Raw genomic sequence first — 17,964 nt, forward strand, 5'->3', positions numbered from 1 at the left:
AAGTGCCTGGAGTTTCGTATCGAAACCCTCTATCCATTTAACCAACTTAAACAAGTTTTTGCTTCTGTAAAATTTGACTTAGATCTAGATTAGTAGAACAAAGTTGTTTTCTTTCACCGTTTGACTTTCGTTGCTTCGTTTGATTTGTTTCTTTTTGCAAACCGGAGTTCTTAAGTTGAACTTTCTGGTTAGATCTCTTATTTGAGTTTTACCTATGCATTAGATGAGTACTTATTGTATGCTTGTTTGTTTGTCTGCGATAGAATACCCGGAGTGCGCCGCCTGTTACTTCGAATCTCTAGGTTTCGCGGATCATCAGCAAGGCAAGTAACACTTTGATCATACCTCTTTTACTACCCAGTTTTATTGCATTAGATCAATCCTCAAACATTGCATGATTAGGATCTAATTAAATTGTGGGATGGGAAGTAGTTGAGGTAGTACATATTACCTGTTTTATTATCAAACCTTTGGGAGTTACTTCTACGTTTGCCTATTATGCCATGCTATGCTAGTAGGCGTGGATTGGGTGAGTGATATCCATGACAGATGTGAGTTTGTTAATTAATGGTTTATCTAAGGTGGCAACTTAAACACACATCTGGGTGGATTGAGGACCTGGGTATTCCAGGATTGCCTGTTGTTTTTCTTTATGGACCGCCACCCAGGCTCAAAGGGATCATGAGATTATTCATACTAGAAACTTCCGTGTGCAGCCACAAGCCATTATGGCCTCTAGCATAGTTGACTAAGTCGTGCGAACTCTTACAATGGTAGACTAGCAGATGTAGAGGATGTAGGTTGGTACGGTCTATCACATCGTAAGGTGCTAGCTCTTCTGAAAGACTATGTCTCGGTCATCCGTTTCTCAAACACCGTGTAGTGCGAGAAATCCAACGGAGGCGATCGAGTCTTGTGGGGAAAAGTGCACAAACCTCTGTAGAGTGTACAAACTAATCATGGTTAGTCGTGTCCCTGGTTATGGACATTTTTGAGTATCTAGTACTTGGATATCATGTGAATCTCATCATGTTACTCTAAATTAATGTTGTTGGGTTTTAATGATGATTACTTTAATTGGGATTGAGGATGCTGTCAACCATTCTCAATGTTTAACAACCACCATGATAGTTAAATAAAATTTATTCCTTTGCTATAGGGAAAAATTGGCTTTACGCAAAACTGTAACCATAGAGCTTTCCACCAGCCATATATGCATATAGTATAGGCTTAATTCTTCATTACTCTCTATGTGTTACATTGCCAGCATATTCCATGTGCTGACCCATTTTCGGGCTGCAACGTTTCATGTTGCAGACTTTTCAGACGACGAGTAAGGTGCCTTTTAGGTCGTGGTTCTATACTCAGTGATGCCGTTGGGGTTGATGGACTCGCTTATCTTCCAAGCCTTCCGCTGTTATCGTTATTAGATGGCCTTAAGCCATATTTATTGTAATAGGTTCTCTTTGAGACATTCGATGTAATAAGTGTGTGATTGCTACTCTGTTATAAATCCTTCAAAGTACTGTGTGGTGTCAGCATTACTGATCCAGGGATGACACCTGAGCACAGAGGTCAGACTGTTTGAGGTCTGGTCGCTACATTGCCCCCAGATGCCCTTCTTTGTAAACATTTTAAAAGAAACATTCGGCCAAAATTCGGCAAACACGACATAGATTCGGCATAAATTCGGCAAAAACTACATAGATTAGGCGCTCCATAGTTTTTTTACATATAGAAAACATGAAATCTACTTAAAAAAACAAAGGGCCGTGCCTACAAGCCGAAAAACTGGCTTAACGCGGCGTAGTCACCGTCGTCGCCGCCGTCATCCTCCTCCTTCTCCTTCTTCACACGGCCATCCCTGCTGGTCCCCTGCCCGGGGTCGCCCTGGCGGACAGGTTTGGCAGGCGGCGGTGCGTCATCCTCGTCGCTGTCCTGGAGCACTATCACGCCTTCTTCCTCGCGTCCACGACAGTGCACGGCGATCTCCTCGGCGCTGGCGCTCGATCTCCAGCCGGGCCCAATCCTGCCGGGCCCACTTCATGGCGGCCTCGTTATCGAGCGCGTCATCGGGTCCGCTCTTCACGGCGGTGAGCCCCGGCTCCGTCTTCGGCTTGACGAGGCGGGGGGAAGCCGAGGAGGAGGCACGGCCGCCCTCGTTGATGACGATGCCGACGCTGCGGGTGCGCCGGCCGTGCGGTGTTTCCACGGGCTCGGGCTTGACGCTGACGAGCGCCGGCGTCCAGAGGAGTGGGAGGAGGATCGGGAGGAGGAGGAGGAGGAAGACCCGCCCAACATTCGCCGCGACAGCCACGGGCCGACACTCCGACAGGGGGCCGGGGTCGCCGGGTACTATTGTTGGGGAACGTAGCAGAATTTTAAAATTTTCCTATGTTTCACCAAGATCAATCTATGGAGTCTTCTAGCAATGAGAGGGAGAGGAGTGCATGTACATACCCTTGTAGATCGCGAGTGGAAGCGTTCAAGAGAACGGGGTTGATGGAGTCGTACTCGTCGTGATCCAAATCACTGATGATCCTAGCGCCGAACGGACGGCACCTCCGCGTTTAACACGCGTACGGAGCGAGGACGTCTCCCACGCCTTGATCCAGCAAGGAGGAGGGAGAGGTTGAGGAAGAAAGCTCCAACAGCAGCACGACGGCGTGGTGGTGGTGGAGCAGCAGTACTCCGGCAGGACTTCGCTAAGCTCTTAACGGAGGAGGAGAGGTGTTGGGGAGGGGAGGGGCTGCGCCTTGGGATGGGTGCGGCTCCCATGTGCCTCCCCACTATATATAGGGGTGGAGGGGGCTGGTTTCTTGCCCTCCAAGTCCATTGGGGCGTTGGCAAAGGTGGGGGAAAGAAATCCCATCATTTCCTTTCCCCATCGATTGTTACCCCCCCTTTTTAGGGATCTTGATCTTATCCCTTTGGGATATGATCTTATTCCTTCTAAGGGGGAATCTTGGTGCGCCTTGACCAGGGGTGTGGGGCCTTGCCCCCACTACCCATGTTCATGTGGGTCCCCACATGCAGGTGGGCCCCACTACGGAACCTTCTAGAATCTTCCCGGTACAATACCGAAAAATCCCAAACATTTTCTGGTGGCCAAAATAGGACTTCCCATATATAAATATTTACCTCTGGACCATTCCGGAACTCCTCGTGACGTCTGGGATCTCAACCGGGACTCCGAACAACATTCGGTAATCACATACAAGTCTTCCTAATAACCCCAGCGTCATCGAACCTTAAGTGTGTAGACCCTACGGGTTCGGGAACCATCTAGACATGACCGAGACAACTCTCCGTCCAATAACCAACAGCGGGGTCTGGATACCCATGTTGGCTCCCACATGTTCCACGATGATCTCATCGGATGAACCACGATGTCAAGGATTCAGTCAATCCCGTATACAATTCCCTTTGTCTACCGGTATAGTACTTGCCCAAGATTCGATCATCGGTATCCCGATACCTTGTTCAATCTCGTTACCAGCAAGTCTCTTTACTCGTTCCGTAACACATCATCCCATGATCAACTCCTTGATCACATTGTGCACATTATGATGATGTCCTACCGAGTGGGCCCAGAGATACCTCTCCGTCACATGGAGTGACAAATCCCAGTCTCGATTCGTGCCAACCCAACAGACACTTTCGGAGATACCCGTAGTGCACCTTTATAGCCATCCAGTTACGTTGTGATGTTTGGCACACCCAAAGCACTCCTACGGTATCCGGGAGTTGCACAATCTCATGGTCTAAGGAAATGATACTTGACATTAGAAAAGCTTTAGCATACGAACTACACGATCTTGTGCTAGGCTTAGGATTGGGTCTTGTCCATCACATCATTCTCCTAATGATGTGATCCCGTTATCAACGACATCCAATGTCCATGTTCAGGAAACCGTAACCATCTATTGATCATCGAGCTAGTCAACTAGAGGCTTACTAGGGACATGGTGTTGTCCATGTATCCACACATGTATCTGAGTTTCCTAGCAATACAATTCTAGCATGGATAATAAAAGATTATCATGAACAAGGAAATATAATAATAACTAATTTATTATTGCCTCTAGGGCATATTTCCAACAGTCTCCCACTTGCACTAGAGTCAATAATCCTGTTCACATCGCTATGTGATTAACACTCAAGGTCACATCCCCATGTGACTAACACCCAAAGAGTTTACTAGAGTCAATAATCTAGTTCACATTACCATGTGATTAACACTCAATGACTTCTGGGTTTGATCATGTTATGCTTGTGAGAGATGTTATAGTTAACGGGTCTGAACCTTTCAGATCCATGTTTGCTTTGCAAATCTCTATGTCATCTAGCAGATGCAGCTACCACGCTCTATTTGGAGCTACTCCAAATAACTGTTCTACTATATGAATCCGGTTTACTACTCAGAATCATCCAGATTAGTGTCAAAGATTGCATCGGCGTAACCCTTTACGACGAACTCTTTTACCACCTCCATAATCGAGAAAATTCCTTATTCCATTAGTTACTAAGGATAAGTTCGACCGCTGTCATGTGATCCATTCCTGGATCACTCTTGTACCCCTTGACTGACTCATGGCAAGGCACACTTCAGGTGCGGTACACAGCATAGCATACTGTAGAGCCTACATATAAAGCATAGGGGACGACCTTCGTCCTTTCTCTCTCTTCTACCGTGGTTAGGTCTTGAGTCTTACTCAACACTCATACCTTATAACACAGCCAAGAACTCCTTCTTGGCCGATCTATTTTTGAACTCCTTCAAAGTCTTGTCATGGTATGTGTTCGTTTGAAAGTGCTATTAAGCGGTTTTTGATCTATCTTTATAGATCTTGATGCTCAATGTTCAAGTAGCTTAATCCAGGTTTTCCATTGAAAAACACTTTTCAAACAACCCTATATGCTTTCCAGAAATTCTACATCATTTCTGATCAACAATATGTCAACAACATATACTCATCAGAAATAGTGCTCCCAGTCACTTCTTTGGAAATACAAGTTTCTCATAAACTTTGTATAAACCCAAAATCTTTGATCATCATCAAAGCGTATATTCCAACTCCGAGATGCTTACTCCAGTCCTTAGAAGGATTGCTGGAGCTTCGCACACTTGTTAGCATCTTTCAGGATTGTGAAAACCTTCTGGTTGTATCACATACAACCTTTCCTCAAGAAAATCGTGAGGAAACAATATTTTGACATCCTATCTGCAAGATTTCATAAATAATGCAGTGACTGCTAACATAATTACAACAGACTCTTAGCATCACTACGAGTGAGAAAGTCTCGTCGTAGTCAACTCCTTGAACTTGTCGGGAAACATCTTAACGACAAGTCGAGCTTTCTTAATGGTGACATTTACCATCATTGTCCGTCTTCCTTTTTAAAATCCATCTGCACCCAACAGCCTCACAACCATCAAGTAGTTCTTTCAAAGTCTATACTTTGTTTTATACATGGATCCTCTCTCGGATTTTATGGCCTCGAGCCAATTTTCGGAATCTGGGCCCACCATCGCTTCTCCATAGCTCGTAGGTTCATTGTTGTCTAGCAACATGACCTCCAAGATAGGATTATATACCACTCTGAAGTAGTACGCATCCTTGTCGTCCTACGAGGTTTGGTAGTGACTTGATCCGAAGTCTCATGATCACTATCATAAGCTTCCACTTCAATTGGTGTAGGTGCCACAGGAACAACTCTTTGTGCCCTGCTATACACTAGTTGAAGTGACGGTTCAATAACCTCATCAAGTCTCCACCATCCTCCCACTCAATTCTTTCGAGAGAAACTTTTTCTCGAGAAAGGACCCGATTCTAGAAACAATCCCTATTGCTTTCGGATCTGAGATGGGAGGTATACCCAACTGTTTTGGGTATTCTATGAAGATGCATTCATCCGCTTTGGGTTCGAGCTTATCAGCCTGAAACCTTTTCACATAAGCATCGTAGCCCCAAACTTTTAAGAAACGACAGCTTAGGTTTCTCTAAACCATATGGTGTCGTCTCAACGGAATTGTGTGGTGCCCTATTTAAAGTGAATGCGGCTATCTCTAATGCCTAACCCATAAACGATAGTGGTAATTCGATAAGAAACATCATGGTATGTAGCATATCCAATTAGGGTGCAGTTATGATGTTCGGACACACCATCACACTATGGTGTTCCAGGCGGTATTAGTTGTGAAACAATTTCCACAATGTCTTAATTGTGTGCCAACCTCGTAACTCAGATATTCATCTCTATGATCATATTATAGACATTTTATCATCTTGTCATGACGATCTTCAACTTCACTCTGAAATTACTTGAACCTTTCAATAATTCAGACTTGTGTTTCATCAAGTAAATATACTCATCATCTACTCAAATCATCTGTGAAGTAAGAACATAACGATATCCACTGTGTGCCTCATCACTCATTGGACTGCACACATCAAAATGTATTACTTCCAACAAGTTGCTTTCTTGTTCCATCTTACTGAAAACGAGGCCTTTCAGTCATCTTGCCCATGTGGTGTGATTTGCATGTCTCAAGTGATTCAAAATCAGGTGAGTCCAAACGACCCATCTGTATGGAGTTTCTTCATGCATATCCACCAACAGACATGGTTCGCATGTCTCAATCTTTTCAAAAACGAGTGAGTCCAAAGATCCATCAACATGGAGCTTCTTCATGCGTTTTATACCAGCATGACTCAAATTGCAGTGCCACAAGTATGTGGTACTATCATTACTATCTTATATCTTTTGGCATGAACATGTGTATCACTACGATCGAGATTCAATAAACCATTTATTTTAGGTGCAAGACCATTGAAGGTATTATTCAAATAAACATAGTAACCATTATTCTCCTTAAATGAATAACCGTATTTGCGATAAACATAATCCAATCATGTCTATGCTCAACGCAAACACCAAATAACAATTATTTAGGTTTAACACTAATCTCGATGGTAGAGGGAGCAGGCGATGTTTGATCACATCAACCTTGGAAACACTTCCAACATATATTGTCATCTCACCTTTAGCTAGTCTCCGTTTTTCCATAGCTTTTTATTTTGAGTTACTAACACTTAGCAACCGAGCCGGTATCTTAATACCCTGGTGCTACTAGGAGTACTAGTAAAGTACACATTTAATACAATGTATATCCTATATACTTCTGTCAACCTTGCCAGCCTTCTCATCTACCAAGTATCTAGGGTAGTTCTGCTTCAGTGACTGTTCCCCTCATTACAGGAGCACTTAGTCTCGGGTTTTGGGTTCAACCTTGGGTTTCTTCACTAGAGCAGCAATTGATTTGCCGTTTCATGAAGTATCCCTTCTTGCCCTTGCCCTTCTTGAAACTAGTGGTTTTACTAACCATCAACAATTGATGCTCCCACTTGATTTCTACTTTCGCGATGTCAAACATCGCGAATTGCTCAACGATCATCATGTCTATCCCTGATATGTTATAGTTCATCACGAAGCTCTAATAGCTTGGTGGCAGTGACTATGGAGAACCATCACTTTCTCATCTGGAAGATTAACTCCCACTCGATTCAACTGATTGTAGTACTCAGACGATCTAAGCACCTGCTCAATGATTGAGCTTTTCTCCCTTAGTTTGCAGGCTAAGAAACTTGTCGGAGGTCTTACACCTCTTGACGTGGGCACGAGCCCGAAATCCCAATTTCAGCCCTTAGAACATCTCATATGTTCTGCGATGTTTCAGAAAACGTCTTTGGTGCCTCAATTCTAAACCATTTAGCATTACGCACTGAACTATCATGTAGTCATCAAAACATGTATGTCAGATGTTTGCAACATCCACAACCGACGCTCGAGGTTCAGCACACCGAGCGGTGCATTAAGGACATAAGCCTTCTCTGCAGCAATGAGGACAATCCTCAGAATACGGACCCAGTCCGCATAATTGCTACTGTCAACTTTCAACTAAATTTTGTCTAGGAACATATCTTAAACAGTAGAACTAAAGCGTAAGCTACAACATAATATGCAAAGATCTTTTGACTATGTTCATGATAATTAAGTTCATCTGATGAACTCCCACTCAGATAGACATCCCTCTAGTCATCTAAGTGATACATGATCCGAGTCAACTAGGCTGTGTCCGATCATCACATGAGACGGACTAGTCATCGTCGGTGAACATCTTCATGTTGATCGTATCTTCTATACGACTCATGTTCGACCTTTCGGTCTTCCGTGTTCTAAGGCCATGTCTGTACATGCTAGGCTCGTCAAGTCATCCTAAGTGTATTGCTTGTCTAAATCTGGCTTACACCCGTTGTATTCGAACGTTAGAATCTATCACACCCGATCATCACATGGTGCTTCGAAACAACGAACCTTCGCAACGGTGCACAGTTAGGGGGAACACTTTCTTGAAATTATTGCGAGGGATCATCTTATTTAAGCTACCGTCGTTCTAAGCAAATAAGATGTAAAACATGATAGACATCACATGCAATCAAATAGTGACATGATATGGCCAATATCATTTTTCTCCTTTTGATCTCCATCTTCGGGGCGCCATGATCATCATCGTCACCGGCATGACACCATGATCTCCATCATCATGATCTCCATCATCGTGTCTTCATGAATTTGTCTCGTCAACTATTACTTCTACTACTACAGCTAACGGTTAGCAATAAAGTAAAGTAATTACATGACGTTTATGTTGACATGCAGGTCATTAATAAATTAAGACAACTCCTATGGCTCCCGCCGGTTGTCATACTCATCGACATGCAAGTTGTGATTCCTATTACAAGAACATGATCAATCTCATACATCACATATATCATTCATCACATCCTTTTGGCCACATCACATCACATAGCATACCCTGCAAAAACAAGTTAGACGTCCTCTAATTGTTGTTGCATGTTTTACGTGGCTGCTATGGGTTTCTAGCAAGAACATTTCTTACCTACGCAAATGCCACAACGTGATATGCCAATTACTATTTACCCTTCATAAGGGCCCTTTTCATCGAACCCGATCCGACTAAAGTGGGAGAGACAGACACCCTCTAGCCACCTTATGCAACTAGTGCATGTCAGTCGGTGGAACCTGTCTCACGTAAGAGTACGTGTAAGGTCGGTCTGGGCCGCTTCGTCCCACAATGCCGCTGAATCAGGATAAGACTAGTAACGGCAAGTAAATTGACAATATTGACACCCACAACAAACTTGTGTTCTACTCATGCATAGAAACTACGCATAAACCTGGCTCTGATACCACTGTTGGGGAACGTAGCAGAATTTTAAAATTTTCCTACATTTCACCAAGATCAATCTATGGAGTCTTCTAGCAACGTGAGGGAGAGGAGTGCATCTACATACCCTTGTAGATTGCGAGCATAAGTGTTCAAGAGAACGGGGTTGATGGAGTCGTACTCGTCGTGATCCAAATCATCGATGATCCTAGCGCCGAACGGACGGCACCTCCGTGTTCAACACACGTACGGAGCGAGGAGGTCTCCCGCACCTTGATCCAGCAAGGAGGAGGGAGAGGTTGAGGAAGAAAGCTCCAACAGCAGCACGACGGCGTGGTGGTGGTGGAGCAGCAGTACTCCGGCAGGGCTTCGCCAAGCTCTTAACGGAGGAGGAGAGGTGTTGGGGAGGGGAGGGGCTGCGCCTTGGGATGGGTGCGGCTCCCATGTGCCTCCCTACTATATATAGGGGTGGAGGGGGCTGGTTTCTTGCCCTCCAAGTCCATTGGGGCGTTGGCAAAGGTGGGGGAAAGGAATCCCATCATTTCCTTTCCCCACCGATTGTTACCCCCCTTTTTAGGGATCTTGATCTTATCCCTTTGGGATATGATCTTATTCCTTCTAAGGGGGAATCTTGGTGCGCCTTGACTAGGGGTGTGGGGCCTTGCCTCCACTACCCATGTTCATGTGGGTCCCCACATGTAGGTGGGCCCCACTACGGAACCTTCTAGAATCTTCCCGGTACAATACCGAAAAATCCCGAACATTTTCCAGTGGCCAAAATAGGACTTTCCATATATAAATCTTTACCTCCGGACCATTCCGGAACTCCTCGTGACGTCTGGGATCTCATCCGGTACTCCGAACAACATTCGGTAATCACATACAAGTCTTCCTAATAACCCTAGCGTCATCGAACCTTAAGTGTGTAGACCCTACGGGTTCGGGAACCATGTAGACATGACCGAGACAACTCTCCGGCCAATAACCAACAGCGGGGTCTGGATACCCATGTTGGCTCCCACATGTTCCACAATGATCTCATCGGATGAACCACGATGTCAATGATTCAATCAATCCCGTATACAATTCCCTTTGTCTACCGGTATATTACTTGCCCGAGATTCGATCATCGGTATCCCGATACCTTGTTCAATCTCATTACCGGCAAGTCTCTTTACTCGTTCCGTAACACATCATCCCGTGATCAACTCCTTGATCACATTGTGTACATTATGATGATGTCCTACCGAGTGGGCCCAGAGATACCTCTCCGTCACACGGAGTGACAAATCCCAGTCTCGATTCGTGCCAACCCAACAGACACTTTTGGAGATACCGTAGTGCACCTTTATAGCCACCCAGTTACGTTGTGACGTTTGGCACACCCGAAGCACTCCTACGGTATCCGGGAGTTGCACAATCTCATGGTCTAAGGAAATGATACTTGACATTAGAAAAGCTTTAGCATACGAACTACACGATCTTGTGCTAGGCTTAGGATTGGGTCTTGTCCATCACATCATTCTCCTAATGATGTGATCCCGTTATCAACGACATCCAATGTCCATGGTCAGGAAACCGTAACCATCTATTGATCAACGAGCTAGTCAACTAGAGGCTTACTAGGGACATGGTGTTGTCTATGTATCCACACATGTATCTGAGTTTCCTATCAATACAATTCTAGCATGGATAATAAACGATTATCATGAACAAGGAAATATAATAATAACTAATTTATTATTACCTCTAGGGCATATTTCCAACAACTATAGCGGCGGATCGTTGCAGCCCTTGAGGTACTCGAGGACGGCATGCAGCGTGCGGCCGGGGGTGCCCCACCACAAGCGGCGGCCGTCGCTATTGTTGCGCCCCCTGACCACCGGCGCGTTGTTGAAGGAGGCGAGTCGCTCCGCCTGCCGGCGTTCGAAATACGCCGCCCACGCCTCGTGGTTGCCAACGTCGTACTGCGAGAGGGCGCGCTTCTCCTCAACAGGGAGGCCCGTACACGCTCGATCTCGGCGTGGAAGTATCTGGGGTGTTCGACGTCGGGCAGAGGAAGGACTGGGATGCCCCCGGTGCTGAGCCTCCATCGCCCCGGCGCGTGCATGTCGAGGCACGCCGGGTAGTTCGCCTCATGGAGGAGGTGAGCTTCCCACTCGTGGAGAGAGTGGCGGCCGAAGCCGTCGGCTGCCGCCGCATCGCCGGGGAACCGTTCACCCATCGGGGGTGTGCGTGCGCGCGGTGGCTATACGGGGTGAGACGGGGAGAGAGGGTGTCGGTGGCGAGAGAAGTGGGGCTACGGGCGGGTGATTCTACCGGTGAGGGAGGGGCGGCTTTTATAGCGGCCCGGGGCGGCAACGTGTGTGTACGTGTGGCTGGATGGGTCACGTCGCAGCACCGCGCCGCCGTGAGGAATCAATGGAAGGCTGATTGGCGACAGCCTTGGCATTGATTCCCCGTGGGAAACCGAGGCGATGAGGACAACGAGGCGCGGGGGTCGCTGACTCGACGGGCCCGCCATTCTTTCGCGTCAAAATGATTGCCCCGGCGCCCCCGGGTGCCCCGAGCATGCCGGGTTCGGCCTGGGTCCGCCGGCGCTAGTTTCGGGCCTAACCGGCGAAAAATGGGCTCCTGGGGGCGCGATTGGGCCGTTTTTTGGGCCACCGGCGCCAAAAAAGGGGCCTGGGGGGGCTGTTGGGGGCGCGGTTGGAGATGCTCTTAGTCACATGTTTGCAAGCTTCTTGTGATGTTACATTACCAAGAGGGCCCAGAGATATCTCTCTGTCACACAGAGCGACAAATCCCAGTCTTGATCCATGCAACCCAACAGACACCTTCGAAGATACATGTAGAGCATCTTTATGATTACCCAGTTATGAAGTGACGTTTGATAGCACACAAGGCATTCTTCCGGTATCCGGAAGTGGCATGATCTCATGGTCTAAGAAACTGATACTCGACATGAAGAAAGCTATGGCAAATAACTAAACGATCAGATGCTAAGCTTACGGTTGGGTTTGTCCATCACCATGGTTAGGAAACCATAACCATCTTTAGTCAACGAGCTAGTCTGGTAGATGCTTACTAGGGACACGGTGTAGTTTATGTAATCACACATGTATTTAGGTTTCCGGTCAATATAATTCTAGCATGAATAATAACATGCATAGGAAACATGATAATAACCATTTTATTATCGCCTCTAGGGCATATTTCCAACACTTGCCTTTTGGAAAATTCGGGGGGGGGGGGGGGTGGGCATTCTTGCTAGGCTACTGTTGTCTTCTGTTTGAGCTTAGATAAATTATACTTTCCTTTTTTTGCAAATAGGGAAACATGATTCACCTCGTCGCCATTGTGACCTTTCTGTGTATAGTATAAAACACTTCTTTTGGAAGAGTGTTCTATACAGTGCGACAGAAATATTTCTATCGCGCTATAAAAAACGAGTTTCTTTAAATTTTCAAAAATATTTGAGCAGTCACTACCCATAGAACATGGGATATCTAGGGATGAGGAGAAGAGTGGAACCAACAATGCGACAACAACAACAAGGAGATGAACAAAGGGTAGACAATCTTTAAGTTAAAATTTACCAACACTATGATAATGATATAGAATTGTTTGTATTTGCGGCTGCCTTATGCAAAGTATGAGATTATTTCTATGTGTATCCTATAAAATGTAATGTAACAGATTTTGTATATGTGCACATGAAATGGATTAACGAAAATAAGTGTATATAATGTTGTGATTTGTATGTGTGTGAAGCTGGGACTGCACTACAAGCAGTGCCTCCTTTTGCTTCCACAGAGAATAAACATCATCGAAATGCCTCTAGACTAATGATGGTCAGTGATAATACTCCCGTTGTAGCACTCTTCAGTGGATCATCAATGGGTCAAGCGGTCTGTGATGATAGTTATCACATATGGGTCCAGATGCCCATCTGTGATAGTCGTGTCATCACTGACCCCAAGACACTAATGGGCCAGAAGCGCATCAGTGATCATGCAACTTAGCCGGCCAGTGTTGTTCGGATCTGTAGTATTTCTCCTTAGACAGAGTTGACCTAGTTGTGTAAACCCTAGGACCCCCTGGTATGCTATATAAACCGAGGGTCGGGCTCGTGGTAGAACAAGATCTTACAGACTAGAACCTCTCTGCACTTTGTATACACCCTAACGCAATAAAGCAAAGAGCAGGACGCGGGATATATTCCATCATGAGAGCTCGAAACTGGTTTAAACCCTTGTCTCTATTACCATCTCACCAAGTAGCCTAGCTAAGGATACCCTATTGAGGGATCTACCGGATTTAGCTCCGACAGTAATGTAGGAGGCACTCATGCACGTTCGTGAGAGCCGGGGAAGGCTCCTTATTCACGGTGACTGGGCGGCAATGCCTCCTTCTTGATGTGGTGGAGAGGCGACGAGGGTGGCGCCAAACTACGATCACGGAGTGACCGCTTGAGCAAGAGCTCCAGGTACACCAGATACTCCTCATTCGTCGCGATGACCTCCGTGGGCGGCTATGACTGCTCCTCCTTGTCGCCGGAGGAGAGCACAATCTCATCCTTATCCGTTGCGACAGTGGAGGAGGAAGATCCCAAAGAACGTGGGCAGCACCACGATCCGGAGGGAGAGGTGGATCCACCAGTCGATGCTGAGAACCAGTCGCTCTGTTCAGACTTGCCCATCATCTAGGAGAGGAGAGGAGCGACGACAACGGTGAGCGTAGAGGAGAGGAGCAAGCAGTGGAGTGTGGGTAAGAGAGGAGATGCTTTTTGGCCGGCCCCGGAGCACTACTTAAATAGTCGGGGCAAGCGGACAAACGCCGAGGCACAACGGTCGGAATAGGCTTCTCGGTCCCCGTTTCCACATCGAAGCGCCCCCCCGGCCTTTCACGTCGCTCCGACCGACAACGTCCCGTCGCATCCGCTCTGGAGCGGCTGACCGTCATGAATGCACGGTAAACATTTGAGAGCGGGCTGCGCGGCGATAATACTGGATGGGACCGCGTTGTCGTGTGCGTACGTGGCACTAGTTCGGACACCCGCAAACCTCCCTTGGCTTTGTGCCGGTTTGCAGGAACTCAAACATGCGAAGGTGTCGACAGACATACGCAGCATTAGATGGCGAAAATAGTCTAGGCACCATGGTCACAGACATTTGCAGACGGTGTGCGGCACGGCCTTGGAGAGCAAATTTGGTTCACTGGTGCACAACAAAAGTGTCACCAGGACAGGGAAGAAAACCAGTAGTACTCTGTTTTAGGCTTCCACAGCACGAGACGCGTAGAGCGAGTTTTCCTTTCCTTTCCGGAGAAGGATTCAAACCGCCGCCACAGAACGCAACCAAAAAATTACTGCCGTGCTACGTATGCCACCCACGGATCCACCCACCGGTAAAAACTTTCCATGAACGGTAGCCCCCAACGGCTAGTTCCCGTGCCCGGACTCCCGATCGATCCCAGCCGTCGGATCTGCCGACCGTTGGAGGCCGGTCCGAAATAAATCCCCAGCCTCCTCCTGCCCCGTCCTCCACACCAGCCCCCGCCCCTCCCCGCCCCCCTCCAATCCAATCCCCAACCCCAACCCCAACCCGACGAGCGCCGCCGCCGCAGGACGAGTCGGAGGCCGCCGCCCCGCCCTGTTCCGCTCGGGAGCTCGCCGGAGTAGCAGCGCCTCGCCGGTTCTCGGGGTCTTAGAACGGAGCCGGAACAAGCGCGACCCATGGCGACCAGGCACAACCAGCAGAACGCGGCTGCCGCTCCGCAGCCGGCGGTCAACAGAGGTGAGCCGCCCGCCCGCCCGCCCGCCCGCCCGCCGAATCTCCCTTTCTCGCCGCGCCGCGTCGGGAACGACTCCTGCACCGCTAGGTTTCTTGCGGCTTGTTTCGTTCGAGTTCTTGATCTGCTCGTCTCGCGAGTCTGATCCGCCAAGATCGGATTTTTAGTTGTGTTTACAACCAGCGCAGTCTGATGCGTGCGAGTTTCTTGCCCGATCCGTGTGTCAAACAAGCGATTCCTTGATCTTTACTCATGTTTATCTTTCGTGATGTCCAGGTGCCGCAGGGAAGCAGAAGGGCGCCGCCGCCGGCCGCCCCGCTCCCGGAGGAAACAGGCGGGCGCTAGGGGACATCGGCAACGTCGTCCACGCCCACGTCCTCGACGGGTAAGGAAATCAATCAGCGCAAGGATCGAATCCCGTCCTGCTTTTCTTTCTCCCGTTCTCTGTCCTGAACTGAATCCGTTCTTGTTCGCTGCAACAGCAAGATCCAGCTGCCGGCGGGGATCAATCGCCCGATCACCAGGAGCTTCGGCGCTCAGCTTCTGAAGAAGGCCCAGGCCGAGCCATCAAAGGTACGGACACGAGCCGAGCCCCCTTTCCGATCCTGCACGCCTTGCCTCGAAGGCAATTTCTTGATGATGGATTTCGAAAGCGATTTCTTGATGATGGATTCTAATCTGAATCGATTTCTTTTCGTGGTTTGCAGAACGGCGTAGCTGTTCCTCCAGCAGCGCGGGCCGCGCCGAAGCCGGTGGCCAAGAAGGTCCCTGTCAAGCCCGCCGCCGTCCCTCGCCCTGAGCCGGCAGCCGCCAAGATCGTCACCGGCTCCGACGAAACCAGGAAGCCATCAGAGGTCTCTGCCCCCAAGACCTCGAGGAAGAAGGTCGTCCACACCCTCACGACCGTGCTCAACCATCGGTCCAAGGTGAGCGACCCGGCCCATCCAACCAACACCTCTCTCTGTCTCTGTTCTTACTGCCCATCCCAGTAGTGCCTTAACTCTGCTCGCGTCTTCTTGTGAATGGCAGGAGGCCTCAATCGACGATATTGACAAGCTCGACGGCGACAACGAGCTTGCCGTCGTCGACTACATCGGCGACATCTACAAATACTACAAGGAGGCACAGGTATAACCGCGAACCTTCCCCCACTTCAGGATTTCTGCAAGCAACTGTTCTGACGATGTTCACCAATCTGTGTTGTGTTGCAGCACGAGTGGCGGCCGATAGATTACATGGGCAGCCAGACTGAGATCAACCCCAAGATGAGGGCTATCCTGACAGATTGGCTAGTGGAAGTCACCCACAAGTTCGAGCTCATGCCCGAGAGCATGTACCTGACGATCTACGTCATCGATCGCTTCCTGTCCCTGCAGGCGGTGCCGCGGCGGGAGCTGCAGCTCGTCGGCATCGCGGCCATGCTCATCGCCTGCAAGTACGAGGAGATCTGGGCCCCTGAGGTATATGGCCAAACCCTTTCTCTCACCCCCTTTGCATCCATCGATCGGTGTTCGTTTCCAGTAGCTGCCTCAATCTGTTCTTGTCTGCCTGTGAACGAACGCTGAATCTGAAGTGTCTGTCTGCAGGTAAACGACTTCATATCCATCGCCGATAACTCCTACTCGAGGCAGCAGATCCTGTCCATGGAGAAGAATATCCTGAACAGCATGGCGTGGAACCTCACCGTCCCCACCCCGTACGTCTTCCTGGTGCGGTTCGCCAAGGCCGCCGGGAGCGACAAGGAGGTAAAAAGATTAAAAGACCAGCTGCATTTTGATTCTGAATCTCTGAAGTTGCATGTGCCATGGAATTTGCGTCGTGCGTATGCTGAATTTCGTTTCCTCCTGTTCTTGTTGTTGAACGCAGCTTGAACATATGATCTTCTTCTTCGCCGAATTGGCGCTCATGGAGTACGGCCTGGTGACGGTGCGCCCCTCGCTGGTGGCAGCTTCTGCCGTGTACGCTGCCCGGTGCACGCTGAAAAGAAGCCCCATCTGGACTGAAACCCTCAAGCACCACACCGGATTCGCTGAACCGCAGCTCCTGTGAGTGATCCATTCACCTGTCCCTCTGTTGTACCTGCCTGATCAACTTTGCTGAATGGAAATTCTATCTGTTTGTTGGTTTTCAGGGAGCCTGCAAAGATGCTGGTCATGGCACACGCAGCTGCTCCGGACAGCAAGCTCAAGGCCATCTACAAGAAGTACTCGTGTGAGCAGTACGGGCGTGTGTCCCTGCGCGCCCCAGCAGTGGCCGCTCCTCAGCGCCTGGCCTAGTCTGCTTTAGGAATTGCTGCTCGGCTTTCGATCTTGAAAGCTTGGTTACTTACTGTGTTACTGTCTGATATGATACACCAGGGTGTAAACAACAATTATATTGAGTTCATTCATATCATATATTTTAGCGATTTGCTTGGCTTTCGAATCAAGAGAGCTGGGTTTACTTACTCTGAGTGTAACAACAACAATTCATACTACTCTAGTTTGAATCGAATTCAAAGTATTCTTGTTCATGTTCTCTCGGTGGTCTTGGTTCAGTTTGTGTTTGTTACAGTTATCCAGTTTTTTCTTTTGTTTGCCTTCCACTGTTTGGATGGAACTTGCCTGATTTTGTACTTAATCTCAGCGCCTGGCCTCCTCCAAAAAAATGCAGCAACATTAGCCACAAAAAACATTTTTCCCATCTCAAGAGCGAACATTTTTCCCATGGCAAGTAATTTGCATTGCGAAAAACACAGCTCAAACTGCCGCTCAGGAAAAAAAAAGGAGCAAAGAGGACAGATTCTTTCCAGGAGAAAATTGAGTTCATTGCTAGAATTAACATAATTCTCAAGTTTATTTCGCAGTCCCTTAACATTATGACCTGACTCGAACCAACTAAATATCGGGGCCAACGAGGTGTTTTGACCTCCTCTCGAT

At 48.0% G+C, this 17,964-nt stretch overlaps 1 protein-coding gene across 1 annotated transcript; it reads left to right on the forward strand.

The window, feature by feature from the left end:
• Window positions 1-14,795: 14,795 nt before the first annotated feature.
• On the forward strand, window positions 14,796-17,563 carry LOC123162137 (cyclin-B1-5). The gene is made up of 9 exons (XM_044579962.1): window positions 14,796-15,051; window positions 15,323-15,431; window positions 15,529-15,619; window positions 15,754-15,972; window positions 16,076-16,174; window positions 16,258-16,506; window positions 16,633-16,791; window positions 16,913-17,091; window positions 17,178-17,563. Exons 1-9 carry the CDS (start codon window positions 14,991-14,993, stop codon window positions 17,320-17,322), a joined length of 1,311 nt encoding a protein of 436 aa, XP_044435897.1. The 5' UTR covers window positions 14,796-14,990; the 3' UTR covers window positions 17,323-17,563.
• The last annotated feature ends 401 nt before the right edge of the window (window positions 17,564-17,964 follow it).

The sequence above is a fragment of the Triticum aestivum genome, chromosome 1A (genome assembly GCF_018294505.1).
Source record: "Triticum aestivum cultivar Chinese Spring chromosome 1A, IWGSC CS RefSeq v2.1, whole genome shotgun sequence".
Lineage (NCBI taxonomy): Eukaryota > Viridiplantae > Streptophyta > Magnoliopsida > Poales > Poaceae > Triticum > Triticum aestivum.

Bases quoted from the DNA above. Each gene is read 5' to 3' on its own strand.
- LOC123162137 (XM_044579962.1), top strand. From the start codon at position 14,991: ATGGCGACCAGGCACAACCAGCAGAACGCGGCTGCCGCTCCGCAGCCG. The intron at 15,052-15,322 runs GTGAGCCGCCCG...CGTGATGTCCAG, and splicing joins GCAGCCGGCGGTCAACAGAG to GTGCCGCAGGGAAGCAGAAG. The intron at 16,792-16,912 runs GTAAAAAGATTA...TGTTGAACGCAG, and splicing joins CCGCCGGGAGCGACAAGGAG to CTTGAACATATGATCTTCTT.